This window comes from Lissotriton helveticus, chromosome 3_1 (genome assembly GCF_964261635.1).
Source record: "Lissotriton helveticus chromosome 3_1, aLisHel1.1, whole genome shotgun sequence".
Taxonomy (NCBI): Eukaryota; Metazoa; Chordata; class Amphibia; order Caudata; family Salamandridae; genus Lissotriton; species Lissotriton helveticus.
Window position 1 is genome coordinate 559,389,567 of NC_136061.1, and position 24,427 is coordinate 559,413,993.

General features: G+C 47.1%; 1 protein-coding gene across 1 annotated transcript in view; it reads left to right on the top strand.

Moving 5' to 3' along the window:
- Positions 1-24,427, top strand: part of NCKAP1 (NCK associated protein 1) — a 577,107-nt gene that overhangs the window by 164,382 nt on the left and 388,298 nt on the right. Inside the window, exons 7-9 of the mRNA XM_078680487.1 lie at positions 635-772; positions 18,450-18,498; positions 19,580-19,736. Coding sequence (XP_078536613.1) covers positions 635-772; positions 18,450-18,498; positions 19,580-19,736 — 344 coding nt within the window. The remainder of the gene's footprint in view (positions 1-634; positions 773-18,449; positions 18,499-19,579; positions 19,737-24,427) is intronic.

Below are 24,427 nucleotides of genomic sequence, written 5' to 3' on the forward strand. Positions count from 1 at the left end.
ATTTGAATTAGTAAACCTCATATATTTCTTTTCACTGGAATCATTACACAGAAAATGCTTTGGTTAGCAGATTCTTGTCCACCCTGCTACTTGAAATTAACTGGCCCTGTAAGGCATTATAGAACAGTTCAGGTTCCGAAATTTCTTAAACTAGTAGTATTGGGTGTTCTCTCTTTGTTAAAAGCACAATCAATGGCACCATTTGAACTTTGTTTTTCAACTTTGCTTTTCTTTTGGTAAAGTAAATTATATACATATTTGCATGCAAGACCAAATGAAGGGTTATAGTTTACCGTTGGTGTGGAATCTCTAGCATGATTGGAAATATTTTTCTCGAAAATGAAAAACCCATGATAGAGACCAATGATTACAAACAATATACTTTTGTAATACAAACATTAGGAAGGGATGGATATTATTTTATAGATTATTTGTATTCATTCTGGGAAGACTTGGCAGGGGGATCCTTTTTAACCCATGAAACTATTTTGGTGTACTGTTTTGCTATGTGTGTAAAGGTGTATGCACATGCCCTTAGATTTTTCTTGCATACACCCATCAATAAAATTGTTATACCTTTGCTTGAATAAAGCATATTGATTGATTGAATGAACCATTTCCCTTTGTTTTGCAGTCCTTGTCTGATGCGCTCATATCACTTCAGATGGTCTATCCACGGAGGAATCTCTCAGCTGACCAATGGAGAAATGCACAATTACTGAGTCTCATCAGCGCCCCCAGCACAATGTTAAACCCAGCACAATCCGATACAGTATGGCTATTTATATATGTATATTTCACTATAGTTGGAAATCATTTTTAGTTGTGTGTGTTTTCCACTGCTGACGCTTGTGCATCTTGGTTTCTTAGGCAAAAAATGACGTAGTTAAAGAAACATTAAACTAGTCTTGGAGCATGGCATGAACAAATAAACCTTGCATATTGGCCATACAAACGGGTCTCCTTTCTACTTTTCTCTGATTAAAAAGAGAATTGTTTTTTCTTTTTTATTGTATTTTTATTAAAAGAAGAAAAAACAACATACAAGGCAAAAAAGGCAACAGTATACATGGACATGTGTTCACATAGGAGGACACCTAGGCACGATATTATACAATAGATCAGTAGTACATATTGTGGGGAGGGGGCCAGCGGGGGAACAAATTTAAGGATAACAGAGAGCACACAATACATGGAATGCCGGATCAGGGGGACAGAGGGACTTCGGAGTCGTCCACGAACGGAGGCGCACATAGATTTCCACGCTATGCGTTCCATTGGCTCCAGATACCATTCCATTTTCTAGGTGTGCCCCGTGCCACATACACAGTTTTCTCCCTGAACATACACCAGTCCATATTCTCCTTCCACACCGATACCGTGGGCGGGCACTGGGAACCCCACAACTGCGCTACATCTCTTTTGGCTATCATATTCCCAAGGGTCGCCCACCGCGTCTGGGCCACACTATAATCATTCGGCTCCCACACATTCAAAAGGCAGCGCCTGGCCTTGGGCTGCAGCACCACCCCCGTGACTCTACTCATCACTGCATGCACATTATTCCAGAACTGCACCACCTCCGGACACTCCCAAAGTATATGGAGGAAAGTTCCAAGCATCCCACAACCACGCTTACATAACCCGTCCGAGGAATAACCCATGCGAATCAAGTGCGGACCAGTGATATACACAAGGTGTAAGATTTTGAGCTGAACGAAGCGGAGACGGGCAGGAATCGCGACTTCTTTTGGCGAGGATAATGCAGCTTGCCAATCCTCGTCGTCCAGCTCCAAACCATCGCCGGTCCAGACCTCCCGAAGACACACTAACAGATCCACTCGGGTATTAATCAACTTCTTATATATCAGGGAAATGGTACTGTCGGGGACGTGGCCGTCAAGGATCCTATCTTCAAGGGGGGAGGACTCGGGGACGACAGAACCCGCAGGGAGAACCGAACTCAAGGCATGGTGAATCTGTGTGTATCGGAAGAATTCCCTGACACTTAATTCATATTCTGTCTGTAGTGCCGCAAAGGTCTTGATTTTGCCTTTGACCCAAAGATCGCCCACGCAGCTAATACCAATCATATCCCATTTTTAAAACCCTTTCGTTTTACAGAGACATCCCACCCTTTCAGAAGCATACAAGGGGGTCGCACGAGTCAATCGATCTTCCCATCCCACAGACGCATTCGCAGCATGCCACACGCGTACAGCAATTTTGGTAGGTCCAGATAAATCCTTGCCCGCTGCCTTGGAGTAGAGCGCCCTCCTGTAGTCCCCGCCCGGTAGCAAATACTCATCCATCTCGAACGCCGGATTAGGAGCAGGCGCATATGTCGCATAGTTGATCGCACTCAGTTGCGAGGCCCAATAGTAACGCCTAATATCCGGCAACGCTATACCCCCATCATACCAGGGAAGAGTGAGTTTAGCGAGGGAAATACGCGAGCGTCCATCCCAAATTAACCGTCTCTGCAGGCTCTCAACCTCTCTAAAGTAGCTCGCCTGAACAATATCGAACGTATTCTGAAGCGCGTACAAAAACCTCGGCAGGGCCATCATTTTAAAAAGGGCCGCGCGCCCGAGCGGCGATTGCGGCAACCTGCGCCAGCGCACAACGTCAAGTCTCAATCTTTGAAGGGGGGGAGCAGATTATGTTCGTAGCGAGCCGCGGGGTCTAAAGATATAAAAATCCCCAGGTCCTTAAAGCCCGTCGGAGAGACCCGAATGGGGCATCTGCGAGGCATGGGGGGGGGGGGACCGCCCGAGAGCACGTACACACAGGATTTAGCCCAGTTGATAACGAGGCCCGAATTTTTCCCAAACGAAGTGAGCACATCGAACAAAACATTCAGAGATTTTTGAGGGGACGTAAGGTAGAATAAAATGTCATCCGCGTAAAAAGAGACACGATCCTCAAAGTCCGGGGACAACTGGATCCCCTTAAGCGAGGGCTCCCAGCGCAGCCAGGCAGCCAGCGGTTCAAGGGCGAGCGCGAAAAGCAGTGGTGACAATGGGCAGCCCTGTCGCGTGCCCCTCCCGAGAACAAAAGACGCTGAGACCCGACCATTCACAACTACTTGCGCCAGGGGCTCCGCATACAAAAGTTTCACCCAGCCGATGAACCCGGGCCGAATCCGAATTTCACGAGAGCGGCCCAAAGATAAGGCCACTCAAGAGTATCGAAGGCCATCGTAGCGTCCAATGAAGCCAAGATGGCTGGTTCATGAAGAGACGCCGCCCTCGCGAGAACACCGTGCAAGCGCCGCAGGTTAAGCGCCGTGTTACGGTGCGGGATAAAACCGGACTGATCCGGATGGACCAGGTCGCTGATAACGTTCGTCAGGCGGTTAGCTAATAACTTAGCCAGAATTTTCGGTTCAGCGTTTAGAAGCGAGATCGGTCTATAAGATGAACAGCGATACTGTGGCTTCCCCTCCTTATGAATCACTACGATTGTAGCAAGACGCTGGTCACGTGGGAGGGAGCCAGCGTCGCGGGACTCTAGAAACATATCACAAAGATATGGAGCCAGTTTGTCTGGGCACAATTTATACAGTTCAATGGGCAGACCATTTGGACCCATGGCCTTGCCAGAGCGGATTGAACGAATGGCGGTAGCCACCTCATCAGCTGACAACACCGCGTCCATCAGGTCTCTGTCAGCCGCAGACAGGCAGGGCAAAGTAATATCGCGAAGCAACAAATGAGTCAGCCTCCGGTCTGTCAGAGACCGGAGCATATACAGTTCGGAAGTGTTCCGCAAAGCATTCAACAATCGCAGCCGGCTCAGTCACGCACACTCCGTCCAGGTTCTCATTAACAGGAACTACACGACTCGCCCTTTCTTTCTTGTCCAGCCACGCAATCAATTTACCCGCTTTATCTCCAACATCATACAACCTGCCCTGTTGTTCCCTGCTCATGACCTTCGCAGCTTCAGTAACCAGGGCCTTATAATCTAATTGTTTTAGGCTGAGGGAATGAAGTTTGGCACGGGACACTCCGCGCTCCAAGTCACTCTCCAGTGCGGTTATCTCTGCCTCCAGACGGACCACCTCTTCATGCTTACTTTTCTTGGCAGTGGCGATCAAAGATAAAGGCTGCCCACGTAGCACAGTCTTAAACGCCTCCCACAACGATACAGCAGATGACACAGACCCCACATTTTCTACAAAATAATAATCAAGGGATTTCACCAATTCGGTACGGGTCTTGGGATTGCGAAGAAACCAGGGGTTTACAGGGGCGACCCGTCCCTCATTCCTCATAGTAGTATCCATGCTAAGCCAGACTGGGGAGTGGTCGGATATGCCCCGGGCGAGGTGCCTCACCTCCCCAACGGAGGAAGACAGCGCCTCCGGCAGCAGAATATAGTCGAGTCTGGACAGACTGCCATGGGCTCCAGAGTGAAAGGTGTATTGCGCCTGTTCAGGGTGCAGCAACCTCCAACAGTCCACCAGACCAAATGTCTCCAGGAACCCACTCAACCATGATTGCGACCTGGGGAGATCCCTGGGGGGGTAGCGATCTATGTCACCGGAGACAACCGAATTGAAGTCTCCGACTATCACCAAAATGCCCTCAGGGAGTCCCAGTACTACACGCCCAAGATCAGCAAAAGTCGAGGTCTGTAGACCCGGCGGGACATAGACAGTGACAAATGAGACCGTCCTCCCCTCCCATCTACCAGTGAGTGCGGCATAGCGCCCCCCATCGTCGAGAAGCACATCATCGATTGCCAAGGGGAGGGAGGACCTAACGAGGATACCCACACCCCTAGAACCAGAGGTGAAGCCAGAGTGTGCCACCAGACGATACCCTCGCCGATGCATGGCACGTGTTCCCAACCAGATGCGTTTCCTGCAACAACACAACATCGGGGGAGAGGCGCCGCAGTAGTTGCAACACCACACCCCGTTTTATCCTGTCCCCCAACCCATTGACATTCCAACACATTAGTTTCAACCCACTAACCCTCATCCCAGAAAGATGCGCAGAGTCCACCCCACAACGAACACAATGACCTAATCAAGAAAAAATACGATACGTTGCCTTGAAAGAAGCCCACAAACACCCAAGAACCCCCCACCACCCCCCAATAAGAACCCGTTACAATGCCCCCCACCCTGCACCCCTGCGTTAGACTCAAAAGCCACCCCAACTTGCAGTGTGCCTGTCGCCCCATCATTAAACTAGTCTACGAAAAGAAACCCCTGAGGAGGAAAGAGTCCCACTCCCCCCGCCACCCTCGGTACATAGCAATAAATGTAAATGTATTGCGACTTATATAGCGCACGTATCACCCGAAGGCATCAAGGCGCTTGCCTTGGGAACCCGTACTGGTTTTTCCCTGTGAGATAACCCCTACTGGGTATCCCCAGGGTGAAAGCCAGGCATCCCGCAGCGGGTGGGCCGCCGTAGTGGAGAATAAGCAACTATTGCCCAGAGTTGCAGCGTGGGACCCCATGATTAGAATAGGCACCGAGGCGAGAATTATCGAGTCCGTGGACATTTTTTTTTGGGCTCAGGACCCTGCCGCGTCGGGAATTGAACCCTGGTCCCGGGCCAGAGCTCTGCATCAGGGTCTGCCGCTCTAATCAGTGAGCCACACTCCTCCACAGTACTAGAAGAAATATCGAACCCAGCCAAATAATACGTGAATGTTCAGAAATCAGGAAACATAATGTCACTCTTGTTCCAATACGCCGCCCTCGGCTCCACCCGGATGCCCGGTTGAGTCAGAGTGTTTGGGGAGGGTATCCAGCCAGTCACTAACTCCGTCAGGACGATCGAAAAAGAAAGTCCGGTCTTCATATTCGACACGCAGCCTGGTTGGAAAGAGCATTGCATATATCAGGCCCAAGTCTCTCAGCCTTCGTTTCACTCCCTGAAACCCCATCCTTTGTCTCTGAACAAGCTGCGTGAAGTCCGGGTAGAAACTCACCGTCGTGTTCTCGAATTTTACGGGGCCACTTACTCTCGAGGCCTGTAGGATGGTGTCTCTGTCCCTAAAATTGAAGATCCTGGCGATGATAGGTCTCGGCGTGGCGCCCGACTTCGGCTTTCCGCCCGGCACTCGATGGGCACGCTCCACAGCAAAGAATTTGCTCAGGCCTGTGGGGGCCAGGTGATTCAAGACGATGTCCTCAACGAGAAGATCGGTTGCCGAGGCACCAGAGGTTTCAGGGACCCCGATAAGGCGTATGTTGTTGCGCCGGGCCCTATTTTCAAAATCCTCCAGGCGATGGACCATGAGATCGTTGGAGGAGCGCAAGCGTCCAACTTCCGTCTGCAGATCAGAGACATCGGTCGTGAGGCTAGAAGTCTTCAGGTCCAGAGACTTGACCCTTTCCTTGTCTTCGACAAGTCAGCTCTGATCAAAGTAACATCAACTGCCACAGTGTCTATTTTGAGAGCGAGAGCCTCGTATTGCTGACCAATGGAAGTCTGCATATTGGCAATGGCGCCCATGACGTCCTGCAAAGTCAATTCGGCCAACGCAGTCGGATCGTCAGTGGGGCCCTCAAAAGCTCGACTGGCACCACCGGGGGACCCCTTGGGTTGGGTATAACGATCCATGACGTTGGTTTGAATCGGTCCCCCGCGTAGATGCGTTTTAGTCTTCCGCTTCTCGTTGTCGGGCCTCGTGGTCATGTTGAATGGTGAGCCCCGAGGGGCCCCTCGAGACCTGGTGAAAATGGCCGTTCACCCCCAGATAACTGCAAATAGCGAAGGTGGGCTGAAAGGGCAGGAGCGGCAGCTCAGCCCAACACCCAAGCCCTCAGGACAGTTGGCGTATAGTCAGGCAGCAGAGTTAGGCCGGACCCAGATGGGGGAGCGAGGCAATCACGCTATCAGAGAAGGCAGCTGCCCAAAAACGAAACCGAAAGTCAACTCAGGGCAACAGGGGAAACTCCTCAGGCCGCTGTTGTTCAATTACTCCCTGGCGTCTTGGTGTGCCAGCTCCCGGTGTCGCCGTGGGGCAGGGCCTCCAAAAACTCCGATCGGCGTATCTACGGTTCCCGAAGTCCAAATGAAATTTTGAAAACAGCCAAGGTGTCAGCTGAGGTTCATCTGCAAGAACCCGTGGAAAAAGTCAGGATATCTTTCAGGATATATGTGGAGGGCAGCGAGGGACCCGGGAGCCCTGTGCTCATGCGTCCATCCTGGATGCGCGCGTAGCTCCTCCCTGAGAAAGAATTGTTATTTTGGATTGATTAAGGTTTTAGCTACGCTGTTTCAAGTTGGTGGTCGTCCTATCTTTTTCATAAACAGTTTCATTCCTTCCTTTCTTACTGCTGTCCTTTATTTATGGTCTCCTATATGTCCCAAACCATGGTGTTTAACCAGCTCACAAGCTTACCTATTTTCCCTCAACCTGCTTAATCCACTTGAATCGTACTCTTCTGTGGAGGCAATCCACACAAAAGTGTTTTTTACTTTTGGTGACAGCAACCACATTACGCTCCTTAATCTCAGTCCACTCCCTCATTATGCTTATGACCTTCAACTGTCTAGATATCTCAGGAATGTGACTAGAGTGATTTGCATGCTGGACCCCATATGTTTCATTTCTGTTTTTTGATGCTCCTCACACAATCGTCATCTGCCTGTTTGCATTGACTGGGCTACCTCATATTTGTATTTCCCTCTTCAGCTCCCATGCTAAAAAATATCTGAATATCCTGTTGCTATTAGACACTGAATAGCTAGATCATAAATCTAAAACAGAGGTAGGGAACATTCCTGTTTCTTCTCCTGTAATACCATGTGCTCCCTCTGTCTTTTATATTGAACGTTATAACAAACTTCCCACTTACACAGGTACTGGGTTATGAAGTCCAATCCCACTCCCAGACATAAATTGTTCAATTTTTACTGTATAAGTCACAAGGTCTCATTTACATAAGATCAATAAAAATTCTTCCCGACCCGTCTCCGTGTACTCATTTAGAGCATAAGTCACTGATAAACAATTTACTGTTAATTGTGCTTTTCTACTGCAACAGTTTACTAGTTGTCTCCTACAAAACATCTCCAGTCTAGAAAACAAAATGAACTTTGCTAGAAAATTATTGTTTAGTTTCTCCAGACATACATCCACTTCACTCTGTTGGCACCAAGCAAGTTGGCTGCCATTAAGCATGGGGCCCAAAGTAAACTTCACACCAAGTGGTTATAAACAATACAGTGAGCATTACTCTCTATTATTTACTCCTCTTTCATGCAATCCTGGTTCTCACTCACTGCTCAGCCAACCAAAATATTCTTATTTGCTCAACGCACTTTGCACCTCCTATTGTTTGTCCTTTAAATTAGTAAAATCTGTCCTATGAATAGTCTCCTTTGTCAGTTTGAAACCACCTCATCCTTTATTAAGTTGAACACTCCTCCAAGAATCCACCTAAGTCCTGTAAACCTATTCCCCCTCTGATTCTCACTGTTCATAATCCATGACATTGGGTTCCCAATCCAGTGTAAAGATCCACCTGACACTCATTCTAATATGCTGCTTTTGTAGATTGTAAAGCCCTGTTTGTAGAAGGACTCCCAATTCTCAGAGACGGCCTGCAACCTGTTTTTATTTGTCCTTCTTGAGCGCTTTATAAGTGATGCAGCTCGTCTTGAAGATGATCTGGGTGAAAGGGTGAGAAAGTACATATCCCTGTGGTTGTGTATGTAGGGTGATGTGATTCAATTATTTAAAACTTAATCTTAATTTTATATCTGATTTTATTCGTGCTCAACCAGCTCTTTTTTGGCTCTCAGTTTGGAAGAATGAGGCGAATGCCCTCACAAGAGAGATCATCAGTGACTGCTTAAAGTGTGATAAAGGGATGGAAATCCCTTGGTTGAGTCGAATGCAAAAAAAGTTTGCGCAGTATTAATAGGGAACATATCTTCCTAGATCCTAGTACTGCTGAAGCTGTCCCTAAAAAGGAACTGAGAGATGCCCTCTTCTCCTTATACAATAAAGAGAAGAATGACTTAAAATCTGTGAAATCATCTGTTCGCAGAGAAAAACCAAAGGTGGTGATGGAAGGAGCATTGACAATACAAACACTCACCCCCAGTCAACTGATCTGGGTTTAATCCATCACCGTTATTTAGCTCACTCCGCCACCCCAGTTCAGACATGGCCATATGCAAATCAGTCTGACCCTGTGCCTCACGGGAACAGTCCAGCCCGAACTGCCAAGCCATGTCTTCCCTGGACCGGAATCAAGCTTCCCAGGACCGGTTTCTGGCATTACAGCTGTCTTCAGCCGGGCTTGCTTGACTCCAGTGGCAAAGTGAGCAAGGGACTCACGTCTGAGCATACCCTGCCAACTTAGGGCGAACAAAGAAAAACCAAAGGTGGTGATGGACGGAGCGTTGACAATACAAACACTCACCCCCAGTCAACTGATCTGGGTTTAATCCATCACCGTTCTTTAGCTCACTCCGCCACCCCAGTTCAGACATGGCCATATCATCTGTTCGCAACTATATGTCCATTGAACAGTATTGTCACCCTCTACATTTATATCTCACCTTACTCATGAGCCGCTGGGATAGGAGCTTATTATGTCGCCTAAGAGCTGGAACTATCAGATTTGCACTTTGCTTTCCTCTTGGCTACCACCCCAACCTTAATCAAACACAATGTCATTGTGATGGGAGGCCAACCGATTATACACTTATCATTTTTTTGTAAGTTTTATACCAAATTTTCAAAGTGGCAATTAAACCCTTATTTTAAAAAAAAGACGGCCTATTCGTTTGGATGAGGCCTATCTGTGCATAACAACCTTGGACGATCCAGCCTTGATTTTTCGCACATGCACTTTTCTCAGAATAGCCATTAGAACACGTAAGTCCATGTTGGATCCCTGAGCCTCTTGGTATAACCTGTAAATGTTTTAACGGTTTCAGTCATATTCAATCTCAATGAAATTACTTTTATAGACAGATTCAATTTTAATGATTGCGTAATATCGCTGTATACATTTTTATATTATCATGTGTTCTTAAATTCTTACATTGTTGTTTGTACTTGTCATGGTTTTGTGCTTTTATGGGTACCAAGGTACCCGAATAAAGTTTAAGAACTGAACTAACTATTTTAAGCAAGTCATTGTCTTCTTCCAGATTGGGGAAGATTAAGCCTTATATAGTTCTAAAATAATCTTCTGGGAGACACAGTTTCACTTTGTTCGAGAGAGAGTTGGAACCATGCTGAATTGGCCATCCTTGCAGTGTGTTGCTTGAAAAGAAGGTCTGTGTCAAGAGTGAATCCCAGAGATTCTGCATGGTCTGTCAGCTGGTATATTTAAGTTGCGGAGCCTTAAACTGTGATTGTTTACCGTTTTTGGCAAGAAAGAGGAACTCAGTCTTTGCAGAGTTCAGCTTCAGGAAGTTAGTTGACATCCAAGGTTGGATGAGGAGTGCATAATGGAGGGTAATGTTCCCTGCACGGTTTATAGCACTGGGTGAGAAGTTTACATTTGGCACCATGCTTGATGGCAGCCAGCTTGCTTGGTGCAACAGGGTAAACTGTAAGTATGCCATGTAGTGAGGATATTTTTAGATAGAATTGGGTATCATAATCCATGATAGGTTCCATGTAAAGGTTAAAGATGATGAGAAAAGGATGCAGACGAGGAGTGTCCCTGTGATGAAGTAGACCCTATTTGTCAAGGGTATTTTGCCAGTAGTTCACCTAAATTGCAAAAAACACAGTTGATGGACAGAATGTAGAACAATGTCATACATTCACCCCAGTACAAGGATCTGGGCCTAAATCCATCGTTTATTTGCACTCCACACCACCCTGGGTTAGACACTGGCTATATGCAAATCAGCTCTGACCCTGTGCCTCATGGAAACAGTCCAGTCCGAACTACCAAGCCATGTCTTTCCCAGACCGGAATCAAGCATCCAAGGACCGGTTTCTGGCTATCAGCCTTCATCAGCCTGGATAGCTTGACTTCAGTGGTGTGGAGAGCCTGGCACTCACGTCTGAGCATACCCAGCCCACTCGGGGTGAAAATTGCAAAAAAAACAGTTGATGGACAGAATGTAGAACAATGTCATACATTCACCCCAGTACAAGGATCTGGGCCTAAATCCATCATTTTTTTGCACTCCACACCACCCTGGGTTAGACACTGGCTATATGCACCCCGAGTGGGCTGGGTATGCTCAGACGTGAGTCCCAGGCTCTCCACACCACTGGAGTCCAGCTATCCAGGCTGATGAAGGCTGATAGCCAGAAACTGGTCCTTGGATGCTTGATTCCGTTCTGGGAAAGACATGGCTTGGTAGTTCGGACTGGACTGTTCCCATGAGGCACAGGGTCAGAGCTGATTTGCATATAGCCAGCGTCTAACCCAGGGTGGTGTGGAGCGCAAAAAAACGATGGATTTAGGCCCAGATCCTTGTACTGGGGTGAATGTATGACATTGTTCTACATTCTGTCCATCAACTGTGTTTTTTGCAATTTTCACCCCGAGTGGGCTGGGTATGCTCAGACGTGAGTCCCAGGCTCTCCACACCACTGGAGTCAAGCTATCCAGGCTGATGAAGGCTGATAGCCAGAAACCGGTCCTTGGATGCTTGATTCCGGTCTGGGAAAGACATGGCTTGGTAGTTCGGACTAGACTGTTCCCATGAGGCACAGGGTCAGAGCTGATTTGCATATAGCCAGTGTCTAACTCAGGGTGGTGTGGAGTGCAAAAAAACGATGGATTCAGGCCCAGATCCTTGTACTGGGGTGAATGTATGACATTGTTCTACATTCTGTCCATCAACTGTGTTTTTTGCAATTCTCACCCCGAGTGGGCTGGGTATGCTCAGACGTGAGTCCCAGGCTCTCCACACCACTGGAGTCAAGCTATCCAGGCTGATGAAGGCTGATAGCCAGAAACCGGTCCTTGGATGCTTGATTCCGGTCTGGGAAAGACATGGCTTGGTAGTTCAGACTGGACTGTTCCCATGAGGCACAGGGTCAGAGCTGATTTGCATATAGCCAGTGTCTAACCCAGGGTGGTGTGGAGTGCAAAAAAACGATGGATTTAGGCCCAGATCCTTGTACTGGGGTGAATGTATGACATTGTTCTACATTCTGTCCATCAACTGTGTTTTTTGCAATTTTCACCCCGAGTGGCCTGGTTATGCTCAGACGTGAGTCCCAGGCTCTCCACACCACTGGAGTCAAGCTATCCAGGCTGATGAAGGCTGATAGCCAGAAACCGGTCCTTGGATGCTTGATTCCGGTCTGGGAAAGCCATGACTTGGTAGTTCGGACTGGACTGTTCCCATGAGGCACAGGGTCAGAGCTGATTTGCATATAGCCAGTGTCTATAGGCCCAGATTCTTGTACTGGGGTGAATGTACGACATTGTTCTACATTCTGTCTGTAGGAGAGTAGGGTCTGCAATCCTATGATCACCCAGATTTTTTGCTTTTTGCTTCACTGGTTTACGACTTTCCCTGGCTGTGGGCCTGCTAATCAGACCCACAGCCTAGCTGTTCTCTCCACTCCAAATTGTACCCAGGTACTGAATTGGCCCTGGGCCCTCTCCAAGTCCCTGTACCCAGGGCTGAGGTGCACCCAGAAGTCTCCCAGGGGCTGCAGCATGTATTATGCCACCCCTGGGCTGACTAACTAAATCAGACACAACTGGCTGCTTGACAGCTGGGGCAGAGTGGTGTACTCACCCTCTGCTGTAGATATAGTATTCCTATATCTAAACCTAAATGGACACACAGATCTCCTATCAGTCACTCCTATGGCAGGCCTTGACAATCCTGAAGGCAGAGTGCTTGGAATTGTGTGAGATAGTGCTCTGGCATGAGCTGAGCCTGTCTGCGGCTTTCGGGATCCATCCCTTAGCCGTTTCCATGATATCGCATACCATATACTCTTAAGTGCATTATAATCCTCGCGGTTATATGCCAACTCTGGTATCGCTTTATCAAAACATGTCGAGTAAGGTGTCATACGAGTTGGAATACTAACCCCTCGCCAATTCTGGCGACGGGGTTGGCATTCCACCCTTCTAGAGGGACACGACATGTATGTAACCTGTAACCCCGGTTAAAGTCAGACAGAGCCTTAGCTCCACAAAATGGATGCTGCCACCGAGACACAAGTCTGCCCTCCTGCTGCTGGGAGTCCTCCCAGCCCAGGAGGCAAGGACAAAGGGTTTCCTGCCAGGGGCGGTGCCAGCACCGTCCCAGACAGGATTTTGTGTATCCTAGGTAGGCAGGGCTTTAGAGGAAGGTGACTGCAAGTGGCACCCCGGTGCTCACTGTGCATAGGCCGGCTGGAACCAGTTCCAGGGGCACTCCAGCCCCTGATCTGGGGAAAGCCCGCCAAAGGAGAGGGGTGTAACCACCCCCCTCCTAGTCCCACCCATAGGGTAGGACTTAGTCGCGTGCCAGCCCCTTTTTGCAGGATAAAGGTAGGAACTGGCCCCCTTCCAAATCAGATCATCTTTGAATCCTGAAACTACTTTCCACGAAAGGAACTCAAGACTTCTTCCCAAGATTCTCCCTTGTGACTAAGGAGTAGTCACCCTGCAGCAGCAGGCACCAACCAAGCATCGCGGTTTGTTGCCAGTCTCTCCTCCGGATCAAGACTGCTCCAGCACGACGAGAACCGGCTTCCCTGGCACCTCTGACCTCAACCTACATCATCAGCCCAGCTGTGATCCGTGGGTGCGACGAGACCTCGAGGGACCGGCCATCTTCAGAACTGCACGACGCTTGTCCAGCACGACCGCTGAGTGACCCTCGACTGAGTGCTTTGGGGTAAGAGAAGCCCCGACCCTGAGCAGCTCCAGCACCGAAGTCCAGCCCCCCTGCATCCACGAGATCTGCGTGGGGCCCTTCTGCTCTTTGCTGCTCACCGCGTTGTCCAGGTCGCTTGCCCGTTGGCTAGTGGCCCTCTCACGACGCTCCACGACGACAACCACTGCTGGTCTGGTTGCTCCAGACTAGCCCTTACTTCCCTTCTTCAGAGAAGCACCCTGGACCCTCCTGGTCCACCCAAGACGCCATTTTAGGTCCACCGCGTGGGCCTTGCATTTGCCAAGACTTGTTGCCCCAATCCTGGGTCCAGCGACGTCGACAGCAAGTACCTTCGTGGGACAGCTCGCACCTCCATCCTGGTCGCCGACAACGCCTCCTGGTCCGAGAGACTGCAGAGCCCAGCAGCGCCCACTCACCTGGCTGAGGTGACTTCGTCCGGTGCCATCCTGGTGCCCACTCAAATCACTGGCTAGTGATTCAGAACTTGGTCCCCTCTGCTTACAGGTTTCTTCTTCCCTGATCCAGGCTTGGATCACCACGAACTCCTTCACTGGCCGCCTGCCAGCAACTTCTTTCTTCAGGCTCCTGGATCTTCAACGAGGGTTTCCGACGCAACTTGAACCCTATGCAGCCGCAGCCCCTGGGCTAGGTAACCTGAGTACTCCGGTGCTCCAGCATAGTCCAACACCCTAAGTGTTCGGATCCACCCTTGTTTTCGACCCACCTAGTCGGGTTCGCCCGAGAACAGTAACTTTGTGAAGTGCTAGTACCCATAGACTTGTTCCCGCATTACGCGTGAGAGTTCCCACTCTGCACACGGCGTCCCTAGGCCTCCTGCTCCTAATCTAAGGGTTCAGCATTGTAGGCTTAGCGTTTCTACAGTCTAGAAAAGTATTACTTACCTGCTAGTAACTTCGCATTCCACTTCTTGTGTATATGGTTTTTCGGGCCCCTCGGGCATTTGTGTAAATTGTGCGACTTTCAGTAATTCTTTAAGAGTTTTGTTGTGTGCTTAGCTCCCTGTCTCATAAAGAGCCAGGGTAGTCCTGTTATAAATAAAGACACTTTATTTTTGATAACAACTTGTGTGGTGTCCTTTCACTTGGTGTTCAAGGGGTAATGTGATGGTAAAACAGCTGGCTTAACACGCCCTCTAGAGTCTTAGCCTTAGACTGCTCGTATCCATGCTACTAGGATAGCTGGTCTATAAGGTTGACTTACAACCAATCATCAATACGGGTTGTTTGGACTGATACAGAGTGCTCACTAGAATAGTGAACATCATATATCAGGCCAACTTCTCACACTGTCCATCAACTGTGTTTTTTGCAATTTTCACCCGAGTGGGCTGGGTATGGTCAGACGTGAGTCCCAGGCTCTCCACACCACTGGAGTCAAGCTATCCAGGCTGATGAAGGCTGATAGCCAGAAACCGGTCCTTGGATGCTTGATTCCGGTCTGGGAAAGACATGGCTTGGTAGTTCGGACTGGACTGTTCCCATGAGGCACAGGGTCAGAGCTGATTTGCATATAGCCAGTGTCTAACCCAGGGTGGTGTGGAGTGCAAAAAAACGATGGATTTAGGCCCAGATCCTTGTACTGGGGTGAATGTATGACATTGTTCTACATTCTGTCCATCAACTGTGTTTTTTGCAATTTTCACCCCGAGTGGGCTGGGTATGCTCAGACGTGTGTCCCAGGCTCTCCACACCACTGGAGTCAAGCTATCCAGGCTGAATGAAGGCTGATAGCCAGAAACCGGTCCTTGGATGCTTGATTCCGGTCTGGGAAAGACATGGCTTGGTAGTTCGGACTGGACTGTTCCCATGAGGCACAGGGTCAGAGCTGATTTGCATAAAGCCAGTGTCTAACCCAGGGTGGTGTGGAGTGCAAAAAAACGATGGATTTAGGCCCAGATCCTTGTACTGGGGTGAATGTATGACATTGTTCTACATTCTGTCCATCAACTGTGTTTTTTTGCAATTTTTACCCCGAGTGGGCTGGGTATGCTCAGACGTGAGTCCCAGGCTCTCCACACCACTGGAGTCAAGCTATCCAGGCTGAATGAAGGCTGATAGCCAGAAACCGGTCCTTGGATGCTTGATTCCGGTCTGGGAAAGACATGGCTTGGTAGTTCGGACTGGACTGTTCCCATGAGGTACAGGGTCAGAGCTGATTTGCATATAGCCAGTGTCTAACCCAGGGTGGTGTGGAGTGCACAAAAACGATGGATTTAGGCCCAGATCCTTGTACTGGGGTGAATGTATGACATTGTTCTACATTCTGTCCATCAACTGTGTTTTTTGCAATTTTCACCCTGAGTGGGCTGGGTATGCTCAGACGTGAGTCCCAGGCTCTCCACACCACTGGAGTCAAGCTATCCAGGCTGAATGAAGGCTGATAGCCAGAAACCGGTCCTTGGATGCTTGATTCCGGTCTGGGAAAGACATGGCTTGGTAGTTCGGACTGGACTGTTCCCATGAGGCACAGGGTCAGAGCTGATTTGCATATAGCCAGTGTCTTACCCAGGGTGGTGTGGAGTGCAAAAAAACGATGGATTTAGGCCCAGATCCTTGTACTGGGGTGAATGTATGACATTGTTCTACATTCTGTCCATCAACTGTGTTTTTTGCAATTTTCACCCCGAGTGGGCTGGGTATGCTCAGACGTGTGTCCCAGGCTCTCCACACCACTGGAGTCAAGCTATCCAGGCTAAATGAAGGCTGATAGCCAGAAACCGGTCCTTGGATGCTTGATTCCGGTCTGGGAAGACATGGCTTGGTAGTTCGGACTGGACTGTTCCCATGAGGCATAGGGTCAGAGCTGATTTGCATATAGCCAGTGTCTAACCCAGGGTGGTGTGGAGTGCAAAAAAACGATGGATTTAGGCCCAGATCCTTGTACTGGGGTGAATGTATGACATTGTTCTACATTCTGTCCATCAACTGTGTTTTTTGCAACTTTCACCCCTAGTGGGCTGGGTATGCTCAGATGTGAGTCCCAGGCTCTCCACACCACTGGAGTCAAGCTATCCAGGCTGAATGAAGGCTGATAGCCAGAAACCTGTCTTTGGATGCTTGATTCCGGTCTGGGAAAGACATGGCTTGGTAGTTCGGACTGGACTGTTCCCATGAGGCACAAGGTCAGAGCTGATTTGCATATAGCCAGTGTCTAACCCAGGGTGGTGTGGAGTGCAAAAAAAACGATGGATTTAGGCCCAGATCCTTGTACTGGGGTGAATGTATGACATTGTTCAACATTCTGTCCATCAACTGTGTTTTTTGCAATTTTCACCCCGAGTGGGCTGGGTATGCTCAGACGTGAGTCCCAGGCTCTCCACACCACTGGAGTCAAGCTATCCAGGCTGATAGCCAGAAACCGGTCCTTGGATGCTTGATTCCGGTCTGGGAAAGCCATGACTTGGTAGTTCGGACTGGACTGTTCCCATGAGGCACAGGGTCAGAGCTGATTTGCATATAGCCAGTGTCTATAGGCCCAGATTCTTGTACTGGGGTGAATGTATGACATTGTTCTACATTCTGTCCATCAACTGTGTTTTTTGCAGTAGTTCACCTAAAGCAGGTGCCATCATGATTGCCTCAGGTTAAATAAAGCATTAGGTGAATTATGGTGATGATAACCTTAACGCAAGTGTGACTACTGGGGACGGGCCTCCTGTGCTTTCCTGTGTAGCAGCACCCTCAACGTAGGGCTGCATTTGTTTTTCTTCTATTTACAATACATCAGACTGACATGTAGAGGACAGCATTTGCCTTATAACTAACTTCATACAGGGTAAGACATGTTCTAATGAAAGCACAGGACCCTTAGAGACTGATTGCTAAAGGACTGAAACATGTTGACAAAAAAGTGTAGGGTCTTTTGAGGATCAGGTACTCTAAAGCCGGTAACTAAAAGTAAATATTTTTAGCCATACATATGACACCAATAATAAAGGGATACCTGGTGTTCCTAAGGTATTTTTATATAACAACCCCATCAGGTAATATCTTTAAGTGCTTCTTAGAATATTGTTTAGCCGTCCTGGTCTATAGGGACCAGGATACGACCAGATGTTGAAGCATGCCACTGATAGTGGTTGAGGTTCTTAAAATAAATAAAAAATGATTACTGGTAGGACCAATGCTCAGTCTGGCGATAGACCGGGCAATAGAATACCTGTGTTAGTAGTATTTATCCAGGGAGAGTGTATTCTATACTCCATGTGGAAAGACTTCTCCAACTCCCAAACCTTCACTCCCCAACCTTTCACAGGTGTGACAAAAGAGGGGGATTTTTGTGTGACACACAAGGACACAAAACATTTTGAGTCACCACAGTTTGAGTTACAGTGTGTGCCTATAACATAATTAACAAAAGATTGTTCATTCAAGAGTAATAGTTTATAATTGTGCAAAACTGAGCCATACATATAAACTACAAAGGCAGTTACCCGAAATAATTATCCTAAGGTGAGGCCTCTATCTCAATGTGAGCATTTTTGAAAGTTGAGTTACTGTGTTTGATTCTCATGTTGCTGTCTTTGTCTGTTAAAGATAAAATAGTTGAGGAAGTATTACTGTTTTATGTCCTAGTGCACACTCTTTAGTAAGGAATGTTCTTCCCTCCCGTTTGAAACAGATGCCATGTGAATATCTGTCCTTGGATGCAATGGAAAAATGGATAATATGTAAGTACCGTCCGTTCCAAAGTTGTACCCTTATTTTCATATCTAATTATTTTGTAAAAGCCAGGCTCATACTTTACCATATATGTATCTGGCCATGCCTACCTGCTATTCCTGAGCCCTTAACATTTCCTGCTTTCTGATGGAGAAGACCATTTTGGTTAGCTTGACAATTATGAGTGGAGCATTATTGGGTATGCACCAGAGTGCTGCTCAGTCCTGCTAAAAAAACTCCAAATCAAAATGCATATTTTAGGTCAAGTATAAGTCTGAAATGCGTTAATTTCCATCACTACTTTGACATGTTTTGTAATTTGAAATTGGAGGAAGGGGAATAGGTATACTCTGTGTATTATTCAATCATTTGCAGGCCTGTAATTCAAATGTTGGGTCATATTTTCTGTATAGACTTAATACAGGGTGAAAAGCAATAGTGTGGTAGGAGTACCCACTATCAAGGCATCTGCTGTCCAAAGGTAATGAAGCTGCAGCATAAGAGTGGGCTTGTATTGGGTGCATTTTCCATTAAACAAAGGGCCCATCCTGTGTGGTGTGCTACCAGCCCTTGTTATTTACACACAAAAGGAAATGGTAAATCCTTAATAGTGGGAAAGAAACACCCTCAATACTAACAGCACTCCACCTAAAGCACTTTCCCCCCACTCACAGACTAGCATCAAACTTCTTCATTGATTGGTGGGTTTGTATGTGTGATATTGTGGGTGACTGCAAGAATAAGTGAATAGGCAGATGAATATATGCATGAGTTTCAGGATTACTGATTAAGTGTATCAATGGAAGGATGAATGAGTGACTGCATGACTTGAGGCACGGTCAGTTATAAGCCATACCTACGGATATGGCCAGTGCTACTTTTATTTATAATTATTCACCCATTCACTGAATCGCTTGCTGTCTCCGTGCATAGGTTTAATAGATGATAGATCAGCTCATCAAATATTCATTTTATCTCCAGATAGCTATTTCCTTGTTTTTATTTGTTTGTGCTTGCTTACTTTTACGTACAATAATTTGCCATTGTGTATTTTTTGAAAAAAAGTTTGTATCCTCTCTCTTGTTTAAGTTGGATTTATCCTGTGCCATGGAATTTTGAATACGGAAGCTACCGCTTTAAACCTTTGGAAACTTGCACTTCAAAGCAGTTCATGCCTGTCTCTGTTCAGAGATGAAGTGTTTCACATACACAAAGCAGTAGAAGATCTATTTGTAAACATACGAGGGTACAGTATTAAATCCAAATTTGTAATGTACTTGTTAATGTAAGAAATGTTATACAATACTGCCTCATCCTGTATTTTTATGTTCTGTGATCATTAAATACTACTTTGTTTTTTTGGTTTTCCTTTCAATTCTTTGTGGTTTCCAGGTTCCAAGTATTCTTAGCACAGATATTTGTAATGATATATAGTGGAAAAACCTGAAAGGCACTTTATAGTTTTGGTAATAATCACCAGCTAGATTTAGTTGGAAAATAAAAATCCCCTTATAAAGATTTTGTTGGAAAAATTGTATTTATGAACCAAAACCCCCAAAACACTGAAATCTGCCCTTTTAAGGTTGCTTCGACAATTACATTTTTCCACTACACTTGCCTCTCTTGCTCACCGCATACATATTGCAACAGTGTACTGCTGAGAGTTTAGCCTTTGACTGCACTCTGTGCAGAGTACTCATTACATCGTAAGATCATTCTGCATTGCCATATGACTGCACCGGTTCTTACTCCCCCAGTCAACATTCCACACAGCGGACTGCAGCAAGCACAGGGCACAGTGCGATTGCCTATGGCCAAACCCTGTTTGCCCACAGTATCTGCCAATATTGATCTATGCAGGTTCCCCTCATGTCAGTATCTGTTAGGTGTGGCCTACAGTCTTGACCTCTTCTCCTACCTTAGCATTTGCTGAATGTGGCCAGAAGACGTGTCCACTGGGCATTGAGCATGGTGGGTGTTCTTTGGCAGCAATCTTTTCCCAGCTCCCTCTTCCAGCGTCCACTGAACACTGGGCATATAGCCCTGGTATGTCTGCACCACGTAGCTTTTGGGCACAGCCTTCAGCTTTGGCAAGACTTTTCTGAACATCCAGTATGGCTAACTGCTTGCTTGGTGCCCAATACTTATATTTCCCGTTTTTATGGCCGCTGTCCATTTTCCAGTACTTTGGTGTGTGTTTGGTTTGGCACCAAAGTGTAAAATGTGCAGTATCTGGGGTCTTAATTTTGAATTTCTTGAAAGTTCTCTAGTCCCCCTCAGATTGCCAGCCCCTCTCCTTACCTCCTCATACCCTAAACAAAAACAAACTTTTAAAAACCGGTTTGTCAACTGGCAGAGCCTCCTCACATCACAGGTATTGGCTGAGAGAGCCAAATTACTAATACATTGTGAAGCAGGGACGGAAACACGGAAACGTGCCCCCATTATAATGCCTGTACTGAAATCTGTGAGAAGTAAACTAGTAGCTCATTACAAACCAGTCTCAAGAATGGATTGTTCCATAAATACCTGTGTTTTCATTGAATGGGGCGTTTGAACCTTAGTATTTCATATTTAGATGTTATCAAAAGGAGTCTTTAAGATCTAGGTCAACTCCCTGGGTCAATGAGGGAGGCGCTTGTTATCCCATTGTTAAAACCTGGGCGGGAGGGTACAGACACGGCCGCCTATCGACCGTTATCAATGTTGACTACTGATTACAAGATCTTGAGTAGGGTATTGACGACTCATCTCTTGCAGCACATGACGGACCTGATCCATGAGGATCAGGCTGGGTTTATCCCAACTAGAAACACAGCCACTAATGTGGGGAGATTAGTGAGGATTTTAGAAGAGGATCAACCTGGCGCACCGAAACCAACGGTGCTTTCAGTGGACATAGAGAAAGCCTTTGATAGTTTCGAATGGTTGTATTTATGTAAGACATTAGGACACTTTGGATTAGGACATGAATTTGTAGACTGGACCAGGGTGCTGTACACCTCCGCGGTGGCTAGGGTGAAGGTAGGAGTATTGATATCACCCCAATACCGAGTGGCCCGCGGGACGAGACAGGGATGCTCGCTCTCCCCATTATTGTTTGCCCTGGCAATAGAGCCGTTGGCAGCAAGAGCCAGATTGGGACAGAGTTACGAGGGCCTGGGGTACAGAGGAGATCGGCAGTATATTTCGCTATATGCGGATGATCTACTGATGTTTCTAGAAGATACAGGAAGGGCACTGGAGGGAGCAGCAAGCTTGTTGTCGGAGTTTGGAGATGTTTCAGGACTACGGGTGAATTGGGCTAAGACGTGTCTGTTTCCAGTGAAGCCCAGTGAGTTGCCACCCACCATGTCCAGGGAAGTGCGCTGGGAGCCGAACTGCTTGGCGTATCTAGGTGTACATATTTATGATGGAGCCAATGATATGCTGGAAGGGAACGTGGGGAGATGTGTGAGAGCTTTGAAGGGTAGCATGGCCTTTTGGGCTACTCTCCCGTTGTCGGTGATGGGACGGATAGCGTTGTTGAAAATGGTAGCACTGCCTAGGCTGTTATATTTTTTTAGAACATTACCTGTTTGGATACCGTGCTCGATTTTTAAGTTCTTGAAATCCTTGATTGTAGGGTTCCTATGGGGGTCTGGTAGAAGGAGAGTGGCCCAGGCAACACGGATGAGACCAAAGACGGAGGGCGGGCTAGCGGTCCCCGATTTTGAGCTGTACTATTTGGCGGCTCAGCTACAGGTATTGACACAAGCAGTGGCAAGGGAATTTAGAGGCCCTGAGAACCTGAGAGGCAAGGGGATTCCACGGGATGTTTTATCCTTTATAGTTATGCAACAAAAGCTGGATCTTAAAGATCTCTCCATGGAAGAAAGGACGTTGAGATTGTGTTGGAATCGTACTCAACATGGGCAGGAGTGCTACATCCCTATGCACCCGAAATCCCATTGGGGATGGCTACAGCATTACCCCACGGAGGCGATTCACACGTATTTGATGGACTGGGAGCAGGCGGGGATCCAGGTACTTGGGGATTTGTATGAGGACGGGGAATTCTAATCTTACCAGCATTACAGCAGAGGTATGATCTACCTGGGGAAGGATTTTTAATACACACCGCGCTGGTTTATGCACTACGGACACAATGGAGGGAAGGGCTCACAGAAAGCAAAACAACAATGGCATGCCAGGTTTCAGGTTTTAAAGTCTTTATTTCGATTCATAAAAAAATCATAAAAGACAGGCATTTGACAACATTACTTAATTTAAAAAAAGATACATAATCTTTAAATTCATAAAACTAGTATTAAATGACAAAGAAGACAAACCTGTAAAATAAAAAAACAAAAAGTTTACAATTGGGTTCCAAGCAGTTTTCGATGGCATAGACAAAAAATGGACAACCTATTTTAAGAAAGCTCAGTACATCATGGGGGAGCATATTCATGGTCAGTACAGTAGTTATACTATGGTTTCGACCTTAGTATCCAGGCCCACCCCAGGTATTTAGCCAACCAATGGAGAACCTATTTTAAAAAAGCTCGGTACATCTTGGGGGAGCATATTCATGATCAATACAGTAGTTATACTATGGTTTCGACCTTAGTATCCAGGCCCACCCCAGGTATTTGGCCAGGCACACTGAAATGAACTCAGAGGTGTTGGTAGTTAGTACACGAATAGCCTCTTCGGATTTTCTTATGGGCATACGTTGGAACAATGGTTTTAACCATTTGGCTCTAGGTGCTCGGTATCTAGGGCAAACAAACAAAAAATGTCCTATTGTTTCCTTATGGCCCGGGCACCATCCACAATGGTCCATATTACTCCTTTTCCAACTTTTAGTAAATGTATTCAAGGGTAATGCACCCACCCGAAACTGGTGGTAGAGTTTCCTGTCCAGGGTTTTAGAAATTAAATCCCAATAGAGTTCACGGGACAAGTCCAACTTAAATGACAGGAACCTACCCGTAAGATTAATAGAGCTTGAGGCATTAACTCTATTCTGACGGACAGTGGCCCAGTACATTTCCTTGAAAGCTAGTTTAGATGGAAAGGTGCTGGTAGAAGGGGATATCCAGAGTTGCTCTAGCCCCATATCCGTCAGGATAGATTTTACCATTTTGAACCATTTAATTTTTCCTGAACCCCCAAGTGATCTAACTTCAGCTGCCTCGTTGGCAAATAGGGTGAGTTCAGGGGTTGTCCACAAACGCCTCCAAAAGGCAACCAATCTAAATTTAGCCATTTCATTAATCGGGGGGCAACCCATGTCCAAGCAGAGAGGGGTGGATGGGGTCGACTGTGGCAAGCCCACTAGGTTACGCAAAAATTTGCATTGTATTTTGAACAAACCCATGAGATCCATATAACCCCACAAATCTGCACCATATAAAATTGCTGGGTTAATTTTAGCATCATAGATCTTAAGAACCGGACAAACCCGCTTAGTGATAGATCTCTTTTGTTCACTTAGTAGGCAGCCGGTAAGGCGGGCAAGCTTTAGTTGTTGTGCTTCGACTTGTGCTTTCCATCCCAGACGACTGTCTAGGGTGACCCCTAGATATACCATATTCTCCACTTGGTCCAGTTTAACACCACCCATATTAACTGTACACCGGACAGGGCGATTCTTTGTTAGTACCATAAGCTTGGTTTTCCCGACGTTCACCTTAAGGTCGCTGATGACACAAAACTCCCCAAACCGGTCCAACGCCCGCTGTAGACCAGAGCGTGTCCGGGAAAGGAGAAGGGTGTCATCAGCGAAGATGAGCATCGGGAAACGTTGTCCTGCAAGCATCGGGGCGTCCGTTGGGGTATCCTTAAAAAATTTGACCACTTGGTCTATGAACAATAAAAAAAGAGTTGGTGCCAGAACACACCCCTGGCGGAAACCTCGGGTTACTGGAAAGTGTTCCGTCACTTGCCCCTGGG